Below are 19,215 nucleotides of genomic sequence, written 5' to 3'. Positions count from 1 at the left end.
GCAGCTGCTGGTTCCCACTCAAGACTGTTAAGATGTGCAGAAAACCACTGGCACCTAGTATCCGTTTGTCGGCCGTCATGTTTGCTGGGACTGTTGGGATTTGTAGTTCAGCCGCAGGTTACCCGCATGCGCTGTAGAGAATTTTTTAAAAACAATAACACGGAACCTCACATTGACATGTGTTTGTGCCACTCCTTACATTTAGTTTCTCTATGCACTTCATCCGAACGTTCCAATTGGAGGCCCGCATTGTCACTACGGCCTGCAGTTGGACACGCCCTCCCGTTCTTAAAGGAAAAGACGGGGAGGAAAAAAAATAGATGGATCAACATCCGGGGCAGGCTTGGCCAGCGCGTTGCCTGGGGAGACGGCGCCAGGTAAAAGACCGAGGAGCGGGCGGGGGAGTGGAACGGAGGCGAGCAAAGCATTCGACCCTTCGCCCGTCTTCGGCTCATTCCGGAAAATGTCGGGAAGGTTAGTTTTCCCGCCTTTTTTTCTCCGGGCGACGGACGGCGTTCGGTTTTTCAGCGCTGTTTTGTGTGGAGCGGCCATTCCCGCCGGAGCATGCGCAGTGCGTTCCCGGCCCGTGAGGAAAATCTTCAGTTTGTGATGCGGTGGAGCGAAGCAGCCGTGTTATGTCTCCAAACATTTTTACGTAGTGCTGTGTGTCACATAAAAATACCAAGCCGGCTTACAAGGATACATAAAAAAGACAAATACAACAAAAGCCGGATATTAAAACAAAACGTCAGTTGACCATTGTGGGGAGGATGTATAGTCTTAGTTGTCTGCACAGGCCTTGGCGGGATAGTACTAAGTTTTCCTCAAGGTTTACAGAATTCGCCTTCTGAATCCGTCTTGGCAAAGTATTCCCCCAAGACTGGGCTGCTGGCATTTTATGAAGGAAGTAGGAAAACCCCGAGCGTAGGAAACGAGGCTCCCAAAGAGCCTCTCCGTTTTCTCAGGATGCAAAAACACATTTTATGGGCCTTCACCCAGCCAGGCCAGGCCCTGAATCCAGAGATTTCACAGCTCCCCTTCTCCACAAAATGTTTCAGCTCAAGGCCAGTCTTTTGCGCTTTTGAGAAGTGATGAGTAAACACCTGTTTCCTGCTTGAGGATTTCTATTTTTTTTTTAAATAAACGTTTCCAGCCCTCCTCTTGCAAGGTGGTTGGGTTGCTGTAAGTTGCACTTATTAAAGTACGTACAGTGGTACCTCGCAAGACGAAAGAGTTTTCCGTTTTTTGAGTCGTTCTGCAAGACGAATTTCCCTATGGGCTTGCTTCGCGAGACGAAATGTCTTGCGAGTTTGTTTCCTTTTTCTTAAAGCCGCTAATAGCCGCTAAGCTGTTAATAGCTGACCGTCTGGAGGGGTTGGGAGCTGGGGGCACTGTTATACAGTGGTTTCGCTCCTTCCTCCTGGGCCGTGTTCAGAAAGTGGTGGTGGGGGATGAGTGTTCAGACCCTTGGGCCCTCACTTGTGGGGTACCTCAGGGTTCCGTCCTCTCCCCCATGCTTTTTAACATCTATATGAAGCTGCTGGGAGAAATCATCAGGGGGTTTGGACTGGGTGTCCATCAATATGCAGATGATACCCAGCTCTACCTCTCTTTCAAATCAGAACCAGTGAAGGCGGTGAAGGTCCTGTGTGAGTGCCTGGAGGCGGTTGGAGGATGGATGGCGGCTAATGGATTGAAGCTGAATCCTGACAAGACAGAAGTACTGTTTTTGGGGGACAGGGGGCGGGCTGGTGTGGAGGACTCCCTGGTCCTGAATAGGGTAACTGTGCCCCTGAAAGACCAGGTGCGTAGCCTGGGAGTCATTTTGGACTCACAGCTGTCCATGGAGGCGCAGGTCAATTCTGTATCCAGGGCAGCTGTCTACCAACTCCTCCTGGTACGCAGGCTGAGACCCTACCTGCCCGTGGACTGTCTCGCCAGAGTGGTGCAGGTGTAGCACCCTGCTTGTGGTTAACGCTTAGCTGGAATGAAATATTCAACGCAGCAATAGAGAAATTAAAATAGTAATTTATTTGTCAGACAAATAAATGAGAGGCACAGTGGTATATGGTTACCAAGCTCTGGCCTGCCCTCCTGCCATTCTGGCCAGCACTTATATTTCCTTAATCCAGCCCCCTTGCTCCTCCTGTGGCTGCCTCTGTCCAATCAGCCTGGTTGAAATTCCTATTGGCTGTTTGCTAGAACCAATCACAAAAGATACACCCATTTCCTTATGCCCTTTTATGGGAAACAAAAAGCTATATATTCTTCTATCTATAAATGACAAATAAGTAGTAATATATCTTACATGTGTTTCAACAAGGAATCTTAATTACCAGCTCACCTCTTGCCCTCCTTGCCCTATTGCCTTCCAAAACAGATGGTTAATCTTAAATTTTTATCTTAAACTTTTATCTTAAACAGATGTCAAGGATCTTGAGTTCACATCAACATTGAAAGATCTCCTTCATTTGGAGGTCTTTAAACAAAGGCCTGATAACCATATGTGTGCTCTAATGATGGCAGGGGGGCTGGGCTGGTGGCTGACTTAATTTCAGGATAGTTACAACTCTTACAACTATATGAAATAAGAATCTAGCATTTCTTAAATCCTTTGCATAATTACATTTAAGCCAATATATTTAATATATTATCATAAATAACCTTTTAAAAGGAAAAGAAATCTTAAAAGGATCTCAGTTTAAGAAAGAAACAACTTTAGAAAAGACTTCCAAAAATCCTTCCTTTCTGCCAGCCAGACCAGTTGCTTTTCAATTTGCTCTTGACCTTTCAACCTTAGGAAAATATGGCTCAAGTTTAATGGGAGGCACAATGGTTTTATTTTACTATTTACCCACTCTTAATTATGTTTATCTCTGCTTTTTTATCTTCTGTAATATGTAGGGTCAGTGTCCTCGCTCTCAGCCTGTAATTCCCTTTTTACGACTTTGAGAATTGTTTTCTGCTATAAATCAGGGGGCCCCCTTGTCTAGGAGGAAAAACATTGTCAAGGTTCTTAGGCAGCTGGTCTTTTGCCTGGCATAAACATTTGAAAATCTTTAGGCTCATTTTAAGATACAGGCCTTGATCAAAAATATAAGCTTTGATAAAAATGCAGGCTTATGATTAGATGCCTCACAGGCTCTAGTTATCTCCCGCTTGGACTACTGCAATGCGCTCTACGTGGGGCTACCTTTGAAGGTGACTCGGAAACTACAGCTAATCCAGAATGCGGCAGCTAGACTGGTGACTGGGGGCGGCCGCCGAGACCACATAACACCGGTCTTGAAAGACCTACATTGGCTCCCAGTACGTTTCCGAGCACAATTCAAAGTGTTGGTGTTGACCTTTAAAGCCCTAAACGGCCTCGGCCCAGTATACCTGAAGGAGCGTCTCCACCCCCATCGTTCTGCCCGGACGCTGAGGTCCAGCGCCGAGGGCCTTCTGGCGGTTCCCTCATTGCGAGAAGCAAAGCTACAGGGAACCAGGCAGAGGGCCTTTTCGGAAGTGGCGCCCGCCCTGTGGAACGCCCTCCCATCACATGTCAAAACGATAAACAACTACCTGACATTCAGAAGACATCTTAAGGCAGCCCTGTTCAGGGAAGTTTTTAATGTATGATATTTTAGTGTTTTCTGGTTTCTATGGAAGCCGCCCAGAGTGGCTGGGGAAACCCAGCCAGATGGGCGGGGTACAAATAATAAATTATTATTATTATTATTATTATTATTATTAATAGCCGCTAAGCCACTAATAGCCGTGCTTCGCAAGACGAAAAAACCGCAAGATGAAGAGATTCGCGGAACGGATTAATTTCGTCTTGCGAGGCACCACTGTACACAATCTTCTCCTTGCTCAATGAGGTTTAAGCCAATTCAAGCATTTCACGTCGTGGATCTTATTTTGCATGGTGTTGATGTCACACGAGTCGTATTTCCCCTTGGAAGAACATACGAATCGCCTTGCCATGAAAAGAAGAGATTACAAGGGATCATGTATGTCTTGAATTCCTTCCCTTCTGGTTGTTTCGCAGCATTTTGTGGAAGGGAATAGCGTTTCCATATAAGTGGAACTTGGCCACTTCCCTAGAAAGGCAGATTTGGGGGCCTTGCGGCAGGTCAGCATGATGATGCGTAGCTTGCACAGGAGCAGAAATGTCTGCTTTTTCCTCTTTGCTGTCAGGGTAAAGTATGGCAAGCAGCAAGTTAGCCTGTTCCTGCAGACTCAATTATTTCCCCCCTTAAGCAGAATCGTAGATGGAAGATTGCGGCCACAAAAGTCCAAAAGAAGCCAAGGGAGATGCAAATGTATGCAATTACCCTGTGAATTGGCTCAGCTATAATTAGGGGCATATTATATCAGCTGGATTTCCCTTCTGACCATCTGTGCACAGTAATTCAAGCAAATGTTTAATATCTCCTCTCATGCAATCTTTTCTGTGCTTTATTTCAGATTCCCTGGAGTTCGCCTGTGACTGTTGAAGGTGACATATGTTAACTTAGCAGTTGTGTGTGTCAAAGCAGGTAGGGACTCTTTTCTTACAACTCGGTTCAACAGAAGAGAAAAAAATACACTGTGCTTGATATGTTAGGTCTGCTGTTCTTCTGCGACATATAATAAAAATTGCTGATCCCATAGTGTGTCTCGTAAGTTTTATAGTGATCGAAGATTGTGGATAGGAATTCGGTTGCTTCTGAACTATACTGTGTGTGATAAAAATAATATACCATGCATTGTGATTCTGGATACATGAAAATACAATGCACCTGAACCAAATCATGTTTATTGAGATGCAGACCCCCCTTGATTTCAGGGGGAATGACTGACTTGGAAGAGTGTTTTAGGACTGACCACTTAGGACGTTTTTCATGTGACATTCTGTGCTTGCGCCCAATAGTCAGATACAAAAGGCACATTCATTTTATCAGTTGCTAATGGTGCATTTAGATAATCACTTTTTATGGGAGCCTCACTGAGGATTAAACTTGACTATTCAATTCCTAACTGCTGTAGAATGTGAGAAATCGGCTCAAAAGTATTGCAAATTGAAATGGCATCAGAGAATATGAAAGTTATGTCTCTGATGCCAAGGTCTGTGATGGCTCATTCACACAAGCATAGAAGCTCATGTCGTTGTGAGTATTAATATGCATGTATGAACTAAGTCTAACTTATGCCAATAAATTAGCAATATCCTTCTGATGAAGGATACTTCTGGACACTTTGATATGTATTTATAGAATTGCAGCTTTAACTCATTGAGTCATTTCTTCTGTATCTGATTCATGAAAACACTCTTTGGAGCAGATCCAAACACCTATAATCAGTGCACCTAATGAAATTTTTTATCCCACCCCTTTTGAGCAGGAGATCCCACAAACTGCTTTTAAAACTCCTTCAGCTAGGAAAAATAATAATAGTAGTATGGTGTTTGCTACTTTAGAAGCTTCTTAGGATATATACTGCTGGTTTAATTGTTTGCTGGACCATGGTCAAATATACTGTATTAGGATAAAGTCCTCATCTTATAGAAATCAGTGGTAAATCCCATTGATTTAAGTGGAAGAGATTGTAGCCTTAGTGGGTAAAAACTAACCTATAATACCTTCTTGTGTAAATGCTTTTATAATGACTGGAGTGGTTATCTACCATCATCCTTAAATAATCTGTAAGCAATTTTTTTTAATGTAATTTGAAGAAGCCATTTATGGTCTGTAGTAAGATAGTTCTCATTAAGAACAACTCCCCAACAAAAATATTTTTCTCAGTCTATTGAACAGGTGTTCTTGCTCTCTCTCACACACAAAGGAATGCAATGGAACATTTTACAAGCAACTAATAAAAAGGAAGAGAGATGTTTATGGACACAAAACATAAATAATTGTTCTGTTACTGATGCAAAGTCATACAGGCTTCAGTATGAACAATGGAAAGAAATACAGAACCACATTTTGCTATGAGAAAATGGAATAGCACTTGACACTTGGAAGAGAACCTTTATATATATATCTATATATATTTTAAAATACAAAAATATGCTTCTGTTGAAGGCTTAAAGAAAATAACTTAAACTATGAGAAGCAAGGAAATTCACAGTTGGGACGGAAACTCCTTTGCGAATCTATTGCAATAATGAGGCCATCATTTATCCCTTAGAAAAGTTAACACAGCGCCCATCCATTTGGGTGGAAGTTGTGCAGACAAAGGATGGCAAATGGAGTAGAAGTTTCAGAAGTGCCTAAATGATGGCTGAGATTAACCTGCTATGCAAGTTAGATCTCAATCCCAAACATAATAGTCTGTATGCAAAGAGGTACTTTAGGCTACCCCAACAGTCTACCTGTGCTTACCCAGTGGGAATTTTGACTTTGGCTCTGAAACCAATCCCCTGTGACATGTTAAAAATACTTTTGAAACTTCACCCAGTTTCAGAAGTGTTTTGTCATGCACCATAGGGGTGGGTGGGGTGCTTGTTAAGAAATGTAAGTACAAAGCACCACAGGCTGCAAAGAACAGATCTTTAAATCCTTGCCACTGACTTGAGAGTAAGTGCTGCTGAAAGTCGGTTTACTAGTAACCTGCAATCTTCAAAGAGTTTATTCTTCAGTGTTCCCTTTGAAGTCTTTGGTCTAGTGCAGACATAACACTGCTGATCTCATACCTATGGATAATGGATTGGGAGTGAGCTGTGAGCTTCTGCACTTCTTCCACCTGTTTGCTTTTTACCATAGTTCAGCATTAAATCTGCACCAATAGTTGCCTAAGGTTTCCATATTAATTGGGGACTGCAAATCCTGGTTTGGAGAAGGTATAGTTAGTGTTAATGATAATTTAGTGTTGATAAATATGTAATACAAATCTGTGATTAAGCTGACAAGTGACATGACCCAAGATAGACCGGGGGGGGGGTGTGTGGTTCTTGCACACTATTGTGTGTGCACTTAGCCATAGGATAGTTGTGAAAATACTATGCCTAGTGATTAAGTATGGGAGTTTCTGAACATTCTTGCTATTGTAAATTCAAGTCATATCCCTAACTTGTTTTTAAAAAGGCATTGTGTTGAAAATATAAGGCACCAATATGTTTTGAGTTACACATTGCTTCTATAGGGCTTCCTACATCCTAAAAGAAAAGTACTGTTTCCTTCACATGCAAATATTTGCTCATTTTATCAAACGGCAGGTAGTTTATATATAAACTAGCTGCTAACTCATGAAAAATATCCTGTAGTAAGTTGTTTTTAAAATATCCTAGTCATTGCATAGGAATAACTGCTGCTTACAGTCCAATCCTATGAAGTTTACTTTGAAATCAGTTGAACTTCCATGGGACTTATTCCCAAGTAAGTGTACATAGGATTTTCATGTCAGTGCTATAATCCACAAACCACTATAGACTGGTCCCACTGGGAGTGCTCTTAAATAAGTGTAGTTGAGGTCTAATGTAACACATACAGCTCAATCCTATGTAAGTTTACCCCCAAAAGCAGGTCTAACTTTGTTTAAAGCAGGCATGGCCAAACTTGGCCCTCCAAATGTTTTCGGACTACAATTCCCATCATCCTTGACCACCGCTCCTGTTAGCTATGGATGATGGGAGTTGTAGTCCCAAAAACATCTGGAGGGCCAAGTTTGGCCATGCCTGGTTTAAGGAGACTTGCTCCTGAGCGCATATGTATAGGATTGCATCCATAGTCTGTCTGAATGCAGGATCTAGTCCCAAACTATATTTTTTTAAAAGGAAGAAAAATCTAAATAACTTGAAAACAATAAAAATTTCCCTCAAACTTAAATTGGGCATAAATTATTTCTTCATATCTGAGAAACTGAGAGAAATGCAAATTATCAAAATTTGCAAATTACCAAAATTCAAAGCTCCTCCTCCCTTAAACTCCTGAAGACATAGCTTTAAACATAATTTTCTACTGATCAATGACAGTAGCGCCCTGAATGAAACATGAAAATTAATATATTCAAAGTCCACATGGAGCATCTTGAAATCATACTACTGTCATCAGTGAAACCGTTCTCCTGATGATGAAGAGACTGTTTGAAACCACAAGGTGATTATTATATGGAATTGACATTTTTGCTTTCTTCCTGTTCTAAGAGTTTCTTTACTAGTTTCTCTAAAGTAAAAAGATGTTCATCTACATCTTCTGGCACGAGATCCCTGAGGGAGTTGCAGAGTTCAAACAGGTATTCTGTGTTTCTTCCACTGGGACCAACTGCATTAAAAATCTGTTTGGCAATTTCTTCTAGAGGTGCTGGTCCAAGGTAGTTAGGGTTTTCGCAGGTTCCGATATATAACAGCACATCAAAGGGCTCCACTGAGGGATCTTTCGGATAGAAAATGACAGTTGTAGTCCTGTAGCCACCTTTCTCTCGGAAATCAAGATATGCTTTTACTTCGCCTTCTTGTCCTGGTGGCAGTTTGTATGCAACACCCCATACACAGCCCTGTTGAAGAACACAACCAGGAAGGTAAAACATACTTCACTTTAATGGTGCAAAAGGAAGCAATTTAAATCAGGGATGGGGAATCTGGCCCTCTGCATGTTGTTTGACTACAACTCCCATTGTCCCCTGGCATCCTTCTTGGGGCTGATGGGAGTTAGAGTGCAACAACAATATCTGGAGGGTCACATCCCTGCTTGAAAGTTTTTCAGATGAGTTTATATCCAGAGTGCATACATGCAATGTCTCCTTCATGAAATGTCCAGGAAATCTGTGTGTAAAAGTTACAACTACATGTTCCAAAATCCGTATTTCCTGGGTAATCCTGGTGACATGTTTGTAGGGGAAAATGGAGAGCCTACACCCCCCCCTCTCTTCATCCTGTTTTTCCTCCCACACAGGCTTATATCAAGTCTGGCTGGGGGGAAAAGCTACCAGAAGGAAGGTATTACCTGGCAAAGATTTATTATTATGTTTATATTACACCTTTCCTCCAAAGAGTTTAAGGTGGTGTGCATAGCTCTCTCCCTCTGCATTCTATCCTAACAACAACCCTGTGCGGTAGATTGGGCTGAGAGACAGCAACTGGGTCAAGGTCCCCCAGTGAGTTTCATGGCTGGGAGGGAACTTGCACTTGGTCTGTGCAGCCATAATCTACCACTACACCACACTGAGTTATTGCCATGTACTATCTAGTAATGGCCTAAAAGAGACCTGTGTTTAAAAGTGACTTAGTCAATGTTATGTTTATCTGGTGTGTGGTTAGTAACTCTGTTAAATATTAGGAAATCCCCCTTTCTTGTTTTTTTCCAGACTTGTCTTGCTTTTTCACCCTGCTTAAGCTAACATGTAACCCTGTAAGTACTGTACTGTTGAAATAGGCATGATTGTGCTACTGTGGTGATATTTAAAATGAAATAAGAAAATTGCTAGTTAGAAGTTTTATTCTTATTTTTACTGCACTTTTAGTGGTACACTAATAATTGAAGATTGTTTACAGACTATAGATATAAAAGTTGTTATCTGCATTGATCTGAATTAGTTTATTTTACCAGGACAAATACAGTGGAGGGAGAAAACACACACAAGCTGAACTATTCTTTGCTTATAGAGGAATCTGTCTGTTAGCATAATGGGGTCCCAACTGCACAGCAGTGTGAAAAAACATACCAGAAAGGTACAGAAAATTCACAATGGCTGACACTATGCTGTATTTTGCTGGCCTTGTCAACTACAAAAAATGGTTTAAGTCTATAGCAGCTATTACATTGATCTCAATTCAGTGTTAGCATTACAGGGAAACTTTCTGAGATTCAAGCAGTTTTTTTCCGATCAAATGGAAAGTTCCATGTTTCAGTTTCTAAGCTGTGTTGCACTCAAATCTGCTCTTAACATTTAGAAATGAATGGTGTCACTGCCTACAGTGAAAGTGGGTAAAGTCCAGGGGAGAGCAACAATGGCTGGTTATGCAACACCATCCACATTATAAAAGGATGATTATTATTGATGAATATGCTGAAATATTAAGGATAATAATATACCGCTGTTTTGAATTTTACACCTTTGACATACTAAAACCATGATTTAACATGGCATACACAAGTGGTAGCAAACACCAGGCTTATGTGTTCCTACCTGGTGGCCAGGAGGATGAGTAAAGCTTATACTTTGCCTTAACCTTAAGAGTGGCTGGGGAAACCCAGCCAGATGGGGTGGGGTATAAATAACAAATTATTATTATTATTATTATTATTATTATTATTATTATTAACCATGGTTGTATGGCAAACTGGTTGATACAAACTGTGAGTGTTGTGGTGAAACCTACTTGATTAAGATAATAAAGGCATATTATTTTACAAAGCTAAGCTATGATTAATTTCAAACAAACGAACAAACTTCTGAATCTGGTTTCTGAAGCTGGTTTGTTTAAATTAACCATGACTAGCAACAGCCACATTTCTTGGTTTAAATCACACAGGGAGTTGTAGTTAATTGGAAGCAAGAACTTCCCAATTCTTGCTGTTAGCTGCACAGGATGGAAGCATGCAAACAGCTTGCTGTGGTTCATACAGTGTCCAAACCATGGCTTAGTATGACATGTGAATGCAGCCATTATCTCAGTAACCATTGCAATAGTCTGGTAAAATGGCTCACCCCTTCACCTTCATATTGCAAGAGGAAAGATGGGCAGAAAATAGACTGAAAGAGGGATTTAAGCTCACCACTAATTTGAAATAGAAACTTCATGGCCCTTGTTTTTTGTCCTATCTTAGGCATGTTTTCTTGGAATAAGCAGTACAATGGTCATCAGGGCTTATCATGGTGCAGAGAATTACAGTCATAGCTACTACACTGCACCTAATTCAGCAAGTCACAGGGAAGGAACCTTTCTGTTCATCTCTTCACATTGTATTCCAAGCAGATTTTAACAGATGTAATAAAAATAAAAGCATTCTGCCATTGGCAATGATCGAAAAATACCTTTAAAGCACCATGCAAATTCACAGGAGGTATGGATATAAAAGTTATTGCATAAAAGTTGATAGCTATGCTAGGAATGGGGAAAGAGTTTAAAATGAAGAGTATACCTAACTACTAAAGTGTGTGTTGGAATTATGGATCAAAAGTGTATCTTTCATTTTAGAGGGGGTGTTGAATCTGCCTTGGATAACCAGCAGGTTAGGCAAGAGAAAAAAGTGGTCTCTGAATATTGCGAGTGTATCTTGCCATATCTTCTACCCAGTCCCCTCTGAAATCTACAGATAGAGCTACACATTACAAGAAAAATAAAGGGTGAACTGGCCATTTTTATTCTTGTTCATTTTCCACATTTTTATTATTTGTAGAAGAGGAGATCGCTTCTTCCAAGCCAGGACAGTTACACTATATATGGGCAATGGTGTCTAGTGTGGGCCGGGCTGTCTTTCCCTTGCTGGTGTCAAACAACTGTTTGTGGCTTTTGTTCATTTGGCTGATGGATGAGGCCAAAGCCTTCTTTTCCTTTCTGTATAGCCATGGCCAGGTTTGGGTCAAGGAAGCATTTTTTGAAGTTCATCAGTGAGCATGGGAGATGTTAAACACCCCTCCCTCCCTCCGAGGGCAATCACAAATTTAACAGCAGCTTTCTGAGATAATGTCCCAACCATGATGAAAGAGGGTAATTGGCTGCAATATAGTATCTTGTGGCTACACAAATCACTGAGAGAAGGGAAGGTCTTAATTTCTTTTGGTGCAGTGTCAAACTGTTAGGTTTACTGTCACTAGCCTGCATTTTTTGTTTGTCAGCCTCCTAAGAGGCTAGTAGCCTATGTTGCCACGCTGCCTTCAGAGGAGAGGAAGTCCCCTCCTGTGTGGTCTACATGGAAGCTCAAGTACAGAAACCAGGAGTCTTCAAAAGTGCACAGGAATTGATTTATTAGAGGCCAACCTGTGTGAATCAAGAGACTCCTCTTCAGGGACAGATGAACTAGCTTCCTCCGGGAAATGAGTTAAACTGTGTGGTTGCCACACAGCTCGCCAAGGCCTTCCCAGGCCCCCTCATCATCCTGCTCTGCATTGCAATTAAGCTTCAAAGAAATCTTCTGTAGCCAATGGAAAACTTACTTGAAGCATAATTACAACTCAAGACAGGATGATCTTTATGGAGATTGTAGCTGGGGAGGGAGGGTTAGCCCTCTCCATCTGCATTTCCCAAGCAAATTACACTTTATTTCGAGCCTAACTGATGGTGGAGAAGGCAGAGGCAGGCGAAGAATGTTGTATGCCTGTGTATGCTGCCCATTACAATTTTTCCAAATATGCCCTGGGCTCCAAAAGGTTGACTACCCCTGGTTAAACAGTCTTGCGTACTGTTGGGAAGGAACATATATCTGAAGAAATGGGTTGGGCTTAAATAAATAGTTCCTGAGTTTCTCTGGATAAAAATTGTAAGCTTTATTAACTATAAAATTATATGCATGTTTACTCGGAACTAAGTCCCACTGTGTCCTGTAGGGCTTGCTCCCAGGTAAGTGCATAGGATTGCAGCCCAGGTTACTTTTTCTGTATTTCAAAATTAAAGAAATACAGCTGTACAGTATTATCAAAATATACTTCTGAGTTTTTCCGGAAGAATGTATATACTAAATGGTATATAAAAACAGAATCTACTATACCTCAGGATCTTCAATAAGTGTCACAACTCTTCCAGGCTAAAATTAAAAGAAATATCACAGTAAAAAGTTTTTATTATTAAATCAGTAGCAAAAATGGAAATATATATATTTAAAAAGAGGACCACAAGACTATCAAACCAATACAATCCATTTGGAAGAGTGTGACCTTTATTTCTGATGTTGCGTGGTACTGTATAAAATCTGTGCTTAGGGCAGACACACTATGAGCCTGACAACTGCATGGCCCAGTTAAAGGCTGAACACTTACTACCAGTTTCTCTAATGATTTACGTAACACTGACCAAAAAGTTGTGTCTTGAAGCTAGTGCAGATGCGGTGCAACTCAAAAGTTAATTGGGGAGTAAAAACCTGGAATGGACTGCAGGATTGCATGCTCCCTCCTCATCCCAACTACGGATTGGACTTACTTTTTACCATTCTAACCAGGGATAACAGAGCTAGTATGGTTTGGTTGTTACAGTGTCTGATTAGGGCTGGGGAGAACTGGGTTCAATCCTGAGTCAGAAGTGGTCTTGGACTAGTTCACTTACTCTCGTGTTTAACCTATCACACATGTTATGAGGATATAAGGGGGTGGGAAATATGTAAACCACACTGAGAACATTGGAAGAAGGGAGAGCTAAAATGTGACACATACAATATGGGTAACTATATCCAAACTGGGCTGTGTCCTTATTCTGGATTAGAATGAGCAGGCCTACCTTCTCCCTGTGGTGCATTTGAATACAAGAGGAGAGAAAGGAAAAGGAGAAGATAACCCTAGACTAGAGCCAAACTGCGTATTACTTAAACCAAAAGTGACTAAAAGTCCTCCAGATGTTGTTGCATTCCAGTTCCCATCAGCTCCAGCCGCCATGGCCCATTGTCAGGGATGATGGGAGTTGTTGCCCAACAGTTGTCTGGAGAGCGGCAGGCTAGCTGCCACAGCTTAAAATGTTGGCATACATGCCCTGACCCTTGTTGCAAATAGGGATTTGAGGTGGGTAGCAGCCAGCTAGCTGACCTATGACCATCTGTTTGCTGCAGAGCCCATATTGCAGCTTGGCTGGAACATAATGGTAGTGAGCAGGAGGACATAGATGCACCTGAAGGAATTGTGCCCTATGGTGTTTGAAAGGGCAGCACCATGGGATAACACGGTTGGGCACATAACTAGGGTCTACTGCTAACCTGGGGAGTCCCCTGGACCTGCTGTACCTCTGCCTGTTCACCCGTCCCTTCTCTGTAAGCGAGCAATGATGGAAAGCGGGGCAGCAGCCTTACTCTAGACCTTCTATCATTTAATACTCTTTCAGTCCTCTTCACAGCAACTGAAAGTGCCTATTAGAATGCAAAAATGGGCATGAGTGGAAGAAATACCAATGTGCCTAGAGCCAAATCTACAAACTGCTTAGAAGTCAATTATTTTGATTTATTTCTTTTTAATTTTGCTGGCTTCAGCGGGACTAAGCAGTGTTAAACCCAACCGGCAGGTTAACAAATTGGAGTTAATATTTTTTTAACTGCAATGCTCACCTATGTTTCACATGTAGGAAACACATTAAGGAATCTTTTGAACTATATGTGAGGTATTCTGATTATTGTGCAGCTGTTGGAGTTCTGTTGCCATTAGGAAAAAAATAAGCCAAAATAGAATTGGTCACTGGAGAAAACAATACTGAACTAGATGGACCTTTGATCTTTGATGTGATAGATATATTGCATCCTGCCCTCCCCTGGTGGAATTATTATTTTTACTGCTTTATTCAGTGCATAACCTTTTAGGAGGCAAGTGCATTACATTCTTAAATACAGATTTTGTGGAATTCGTATGTGGTAGAGAAATTGGTTTAGTGTAACTCTGATTATTTTTCTGTGTTTATATTGGGAAGGGGAAGCAAGAAGCTTTTCCCCCCTTTTTGATATGAAAAAGTATTGCTCTTTTATTACCCATTTCAGAAGGGTTTTTTTTTTTTTATGGAAACAAAATAGGACAGCAACCCAAGTCCAAAACGAAAATAAGGCTTGTGCTAACATTTTCTCTCCTGAAAGTTTTGGTATTGCCATAGATCATTTTTTATTCTCCCATTTTTAGGTTGTATCATAATTGTTTAAAGCAGTATTGGAGTGCAACAGATTTTTGTTTTAACCATTAAGACTACTAGGCACAATGCATTTTTGAGCAGTCAATTACTTGCTGTTGGATATTACTAAATCTAGAAAAGTTCCAGAATGTAAAGGGCTCAGAACCCAGCTTCCTTCATTTTAAAAAAAGTAAAATTCTAGTCTTTATGATGGAAATATGATTGGAAGTGATTGAGTAATACCTGCTGAAATCCTGCAAGCGAGACAGAATGTGTGTGCATGTGTGTGTCAGTGCCTTGTCTGTGACAATCAAGAGCCATAATGATCGATCTAAAATGATAGACATTGCAGAACTGTACACAAAATAAAACTGTGATTTTTTCTGGGAGCAAAACTAAAAGTGCCTGGGTGCAGAATTTTAATTTTTTAGCATAGGTTACACACAGTTCTGAGCATGGTCTATAAAAGAGTAAACCACGTACTTTAAAATTTTGTCTTTATCACCAGAAACATTTCCCCCCTTAGTTGGGGACACCCTGATTCCTAGGTAATATTAAAGCTTTGTGCAGACATGTTGTTTGAGAACAGGTTCATTAAAGTAATCTCAGTAGGCTAACTTCATTCACTGGTGGTATTTGCATGTACAGTATGTTCCTGAGAACTGGGTACCCCCCCCAGGTATTTAGCAAAGGAATTTAGCACCATATCTTATATCTGAACCAGTCCTCAGAATCGGCCTTAAATAGTTATATTGAGCTGATGTCTAACCTCAGTTAACTCACTATGTGACCTAAGGCTGTTGTCAACAAAATGGAAATAAGAATGAGGTACACTATAATTTGTATGTAGTTTCTGTCTCCCTGCTCTTCTAAAGAACAGTCATTTATATATATTTTCTGTACATCAAATACTAATCGACACTTGGCTCAGTTTAATCCAATTGGTTGTTTAAAGAAACAGTTTTACCCAGAGTAGTCATTAATAATGTTTTGTACAATAGAATTGCATGTTGTACCTGTTTTTTCTTTTTAAAAAACAAGCTGTTGTCTGTCTTGCAGTTTGAGTCAGATTGTCAATCTTAATCTTTGTTGCAAACTTCTTGTTCATGCAGAACAAAAGAAAAAATGCAACATACATTATATCAATTTAGCATTTTTCTGTAGATTTATGGCTGTGCTTTCACAAAATATTATGATGCACCTTAAAATGATTCCCAGAAGTCTTACTTAAGGACTACAGGTTAGAGATGTGAATTTGGTAAGGGGTTCTGAAAGGCACAAGATGTAATAAACAACAATATGGCATATTCTCATTCACAAAATAATGCCGATTATTTCTGAGTGTTGCTTCATGTATGTTGACAGTCAGCTAAGTACTTCTGATGACTGAATAATTTGCCGCATATGCAGCTGTAAATAACATAGCCCAGCCCTGTCAATGCCATTCTCTTAGATTTCTGGACGTTTCTGGATCCCATTGTTTCCTTAGCTCAACAAATGCTATTTAGAATTATATAAGCTCTATAGCCCTTGTATAGTGAGAAGCACATCGGGTTTCAAAGTACTTCAAAGTACTTTAAAATCTATTATTTCCATTGAGGTAGCTTTAAAAATGCACTTTCCATGAAATGGGACAGTTTCCGAGAGTTCCTCAGAAATTTGGGATGCACACATGTCTGATGGATGGATGAAATATTTATGTTCTTTATACTGCTAATAGCATACTGAAACTCATACAAACACTAGCTATAATGGATGTGAGTTGCTTAGATATTTTTCTAGTAGCTAACAGCCTTAATCTTATCAATTGTGACATGAAGCTGAAGATAATGCTACAAATATAATTATGGCTATGATTCTAAATGCACTTTAGTATTAAAAAAGAAGACGACACTGTTATTGGGCCAATGTTCGCTAGAGAGAAGGAGATCTCTGAACAGTGATCTAGAGTAAAGTAGACAAGTTTGTGTACACTACCAATTTTTCCTGGATGGTGAAATCTCAAGCAAACTCTGATAAGGATCTCTAAAAAAGAGTGAGGGGATTAAGAAAAAAAAATGTAGGGGTGGAGAGAGAGACATGATAGTAGCTTATAAAGGTAGGGAATGGTGTGGATAGAGTATACAGAAATAATTTTCCTCTTAACACTCAATACTTGAAGTTGAAGTCATTCATGAAATTGATTTGCAGTGGGTTCAACATTAAAGGCAGGATTATATTCATACTGAATGGAAAATAAGGAATATAATACTGTAGGAGAAGCTGTACTGATAACTGCATTAGCGACATTATCTGGTATGTTAGTAACTAAGCTTAGCTATTTGGACAGGTAATACAAAATAAAGAGGACGGAAGATCTCTGTCTTCATCACAGCAAGCTCCCCATGTAAAGAAATAAAATAGTTTGAGAACCACCCACCCCCATCTGAATTTTTGACAACAGCAACATTAGCCTTGACAGAAGAATGGGAAAATGAGAGTACAGGGTGTGCTTTAAGGGGAGTTTTAGGGGCAAGAACTACAGAATCGTTGTGTTGGGCCTCAACAAACTCTAGCATCATAAACCCATATACCTGCTTATGTCACTTGTAATAAAATATTGGGGGGGGGGGGAGTTTAGCCAGGGAGTAGCTTGCAATTCCACATGGGATTCAACATAGCTATTTCCAAGATTCTTGGTGTAAGTACCGAGTTACACGTTCAGAAGAATTGCATCGTATTTTTCTGTTAGCATGCCACTTTGGGAAGCCAGTGGTGGAGCATACATGGCAGCTTGCTTTTCCACATCAAAACATCTCTGCACAGAAAGAATGAGTATTTTAGGGATGAGACTAGGCTAGAACCTTCCCTAATGTGCTAGGTTTCCAATTGGGAGTTTTTGATGAGGGAGAGCATTTCCCCCTAACTACAGTGCTCTTTGCGATTCTTCCAAACACATACATCAACCTTACCTATTTATGCCTAAGAAAAGGAAGTTGACCTAAATATTTCCCAACATAACCTCTCTCCCTTCTATCTGAAATATCTCAGGAAATACCCCATTGGATTCAGCATGGCGTACTTCTGAGAAAACATGCACAGGATTGGGCTATGAATCTATAAAGTTCTTTAAAAAACAAACAAACTAGGACTTCTGTTTGTTTACCCTAACAGATATACCCAGATTAAACTCCACTTTTTCCTGACAAGAAAAAGTAGGTGCAGTAGATGCTGACATAATGCAGTGACACATGACTGAAGATGGGAAGCCCCCCATCCTTTGTGCTCCCTAAAATAGGGGACGAACCTCAGGCTTGGACAGTGCCATTAAAAGGTTTGCAAAAGTTGCTTAACTATAAAGTGTGTGTCTATGTGTGCCTATCTCAACACCCACCCTGGTCTTTTAAGAAAGTTTAATAGTAACCCGCCCTGTTTGGTGCCTAGCATAACCGGCTGAGGGTGTATAGCTTATGTAAGAGGTGATCCAATGTACAGCAATTAAGCAAAGGTACACAAGGAAGAACCGTCTTGGGAACTGTGCCAACATCCTCAAATGTTCTCTCTAATGTTCATCTACTGTCCTCTCCTACCGGCTTCGCAAATGAACCATGCCAGGCTCAATTCCACCCCTTTCAGCACAATCAGGAAAATGCGAGCATCTTGCATCGGTGTTTGCACTGATTTGCTAACCGGCTTGTGCGTGGCATGGAGAGGGAAAAGCGTGCGTGTGTGTTTGCGTGGAAAATGTCTGCAGGGAAGTGAACGGTTACAAAACCCGCATGGTTGTGCGTTGACAAGAGTAAACCCGAGCGGTAATAAGCGCTGGGCTGTAAGTCTGGTTTCTGGGACTTCTCTGCGCGCGGGGAAGACAGAGAGACACTCTTATTGTGAGACAGCCGTCTTGGCGCTTGTGTACCTACGGTGATCGCGCAGATGGCAGCGGGGTTAGCTGCCCAGCACCCCTGCGATGGGTTGTCGGCGGCGCAATTCAGTCCCCTGCAACTCCGCCAAACTCCAGTGCGCCCTTCCCACGGAAGGAGAACCGCGAGGTACCCCCGAGTCCTGCCTGCCTCTTCCCCATCCTCTCCCAGCCTCTTGCCGCTCACCTTGCCCGGCACTCCGCGGTGATCCGTGCTGCCTTGCCAGAACCTCCTGCTGTAGCCCGTGATGTACCCGACCATCTTGTCCTCGTAAGGGAAATCCACCTTCCAGATGAGGGAGCCGTAGCCAAACACCCACATGCTTCTCGCGCCGCCGCTCTCCTCTCCTTCTTCGCTCTCCCGGGGATCGGGAGGCAGGGGGCGGCCCTGCTGAGGGCTGCCGGAGCTCTGCATGCTCTCCCCGGCCAGCGATCGCTCAGCAAGGCACCCTGGGGCTTGTAGTGCAGCTTGCTCGGCCGAGCGACCGAGCCCAAAGAGAGCCCCCAGCCTCCGCGGCTCCAGCGCCGGCTCCCCGATCGAGCCACGTGCCTCTCCTTCGGGCTGAGCCTGAGGGTCAAAGGCAACGCAGGGTTGGCCAGCCTGAACTACAGCTCCCAG

The 19,215-nt window shown here is 41.6% G+C and overlaps 2 protein-coding genes across 6 annotated transcripts in view; one reads left to right on the top strand and one right to left on the bottom strand.

The window, feature by feature from the left end:
• The first annotated feature begins 345 nt into the window (after nucleotides 1-345).
• ASB3 (ankyrin repeat and SOCS box containing 3) overlaps nucleotides 346-19,215 on the top strand; it is a 52,892-nt gene continuing 34,022 nt past the window's right edge. Inside the window, exons 1-2 of one of the 2 annotated variants that reach the window (XM_083733478.1) lie at nucleotides 346-474; nucleotides 4,453-4,523. The gene's annotated coding sequence lies outside the window, so the exon portion shown is untranslated. Of the gene's footprint in view, nucleotides 475-589; nucleotides 1,183-4,452; nucleotides 4,524-19,215 lie in introns of those variants that run through there. The other variant, XM_083733480.1, reaches the window with a different exon arrangement.
• CHAC2 (ChaC glutathione specific gamma-glutamylcyclotransferase 2) lies at nucleotides 5,757-19,155 on the bottom strand. 4 transcript variants are annotated; one of them, XR_014562780.1, is made up of 4 exons: nucleotides 18,784-19,155; nucleotides 12,615-12,650; nucleotides 7,617-8,460; nucleotides 5,757-7,574 (listed from the first exon to the last, which is right to left on the bottom strand). XR_014562780.1 is itself a non-coding variant. In XM_083733836.1 (3 exons), the coding sequence occupies exons 1-3, from the start codon at nucleotides 19,009-19,011 to the stop codon at nucleotides 8,071-8,073; spliced, it is 654 nt and encodes a 217-aa protein (XP_083589962.1). In that variant the 5' UTR covers nucleotides 19,012-19,155; the 3' UTR covers nucleotides 5,757-8,070. The 4 variants fall into 4 exon arrangements, 2 of the variants coding, with proteins under 2 accessions (XP_083589962.1, XP_083589963.1); XR_014562781.1 differs by lacking the exon at nucleotides 12,615-12,650; XM_083733836.1 differs by having other exon boundaries at nucleotides 5,757-8,460.

Source organism: Podarcis gaigeae, assembly GCF_964106915.1.
Source record: "Podarcis gaigeae genome assembly, chromosome: 3".
NCBI classification, from domain to species: Eukaryota; Metazoa; Chordata; class Lepidosauria; order Squamata; family Lacertidae; genus Podarcis; species Podarcis gaigeae.
Note: the sequence above shows the minus strand (reverse complement) of the source record. Positions and strands in the feature narration are given on the sequence as shown.

Bases quoted from the DNA above. Each gene is read 5' to 3' on its own strand.
- CHAC2 (XM_083733836.1), bottom strand. From the start codon at position 19,011: ATGCAGAGCTCCGGCAGCCCTCAGCAGGGCCGCCCCCTGCCTCCCGAT. The intron at 12,651-18,783 runs GTGAGCGGCAAG...TTTTAATTTTAG, and splicing joins ACCGCGGAGTGCCGGGCAAG to CCTGGAAGAGTTGTGACACT. The intron at 8,461-12,614 runs GTATAGTAGATT...GTTCTTCAACAG, and splicing joins CACTTATTGAAGATCCTGAG to GGCTGTGTATGGGGTGTTGC.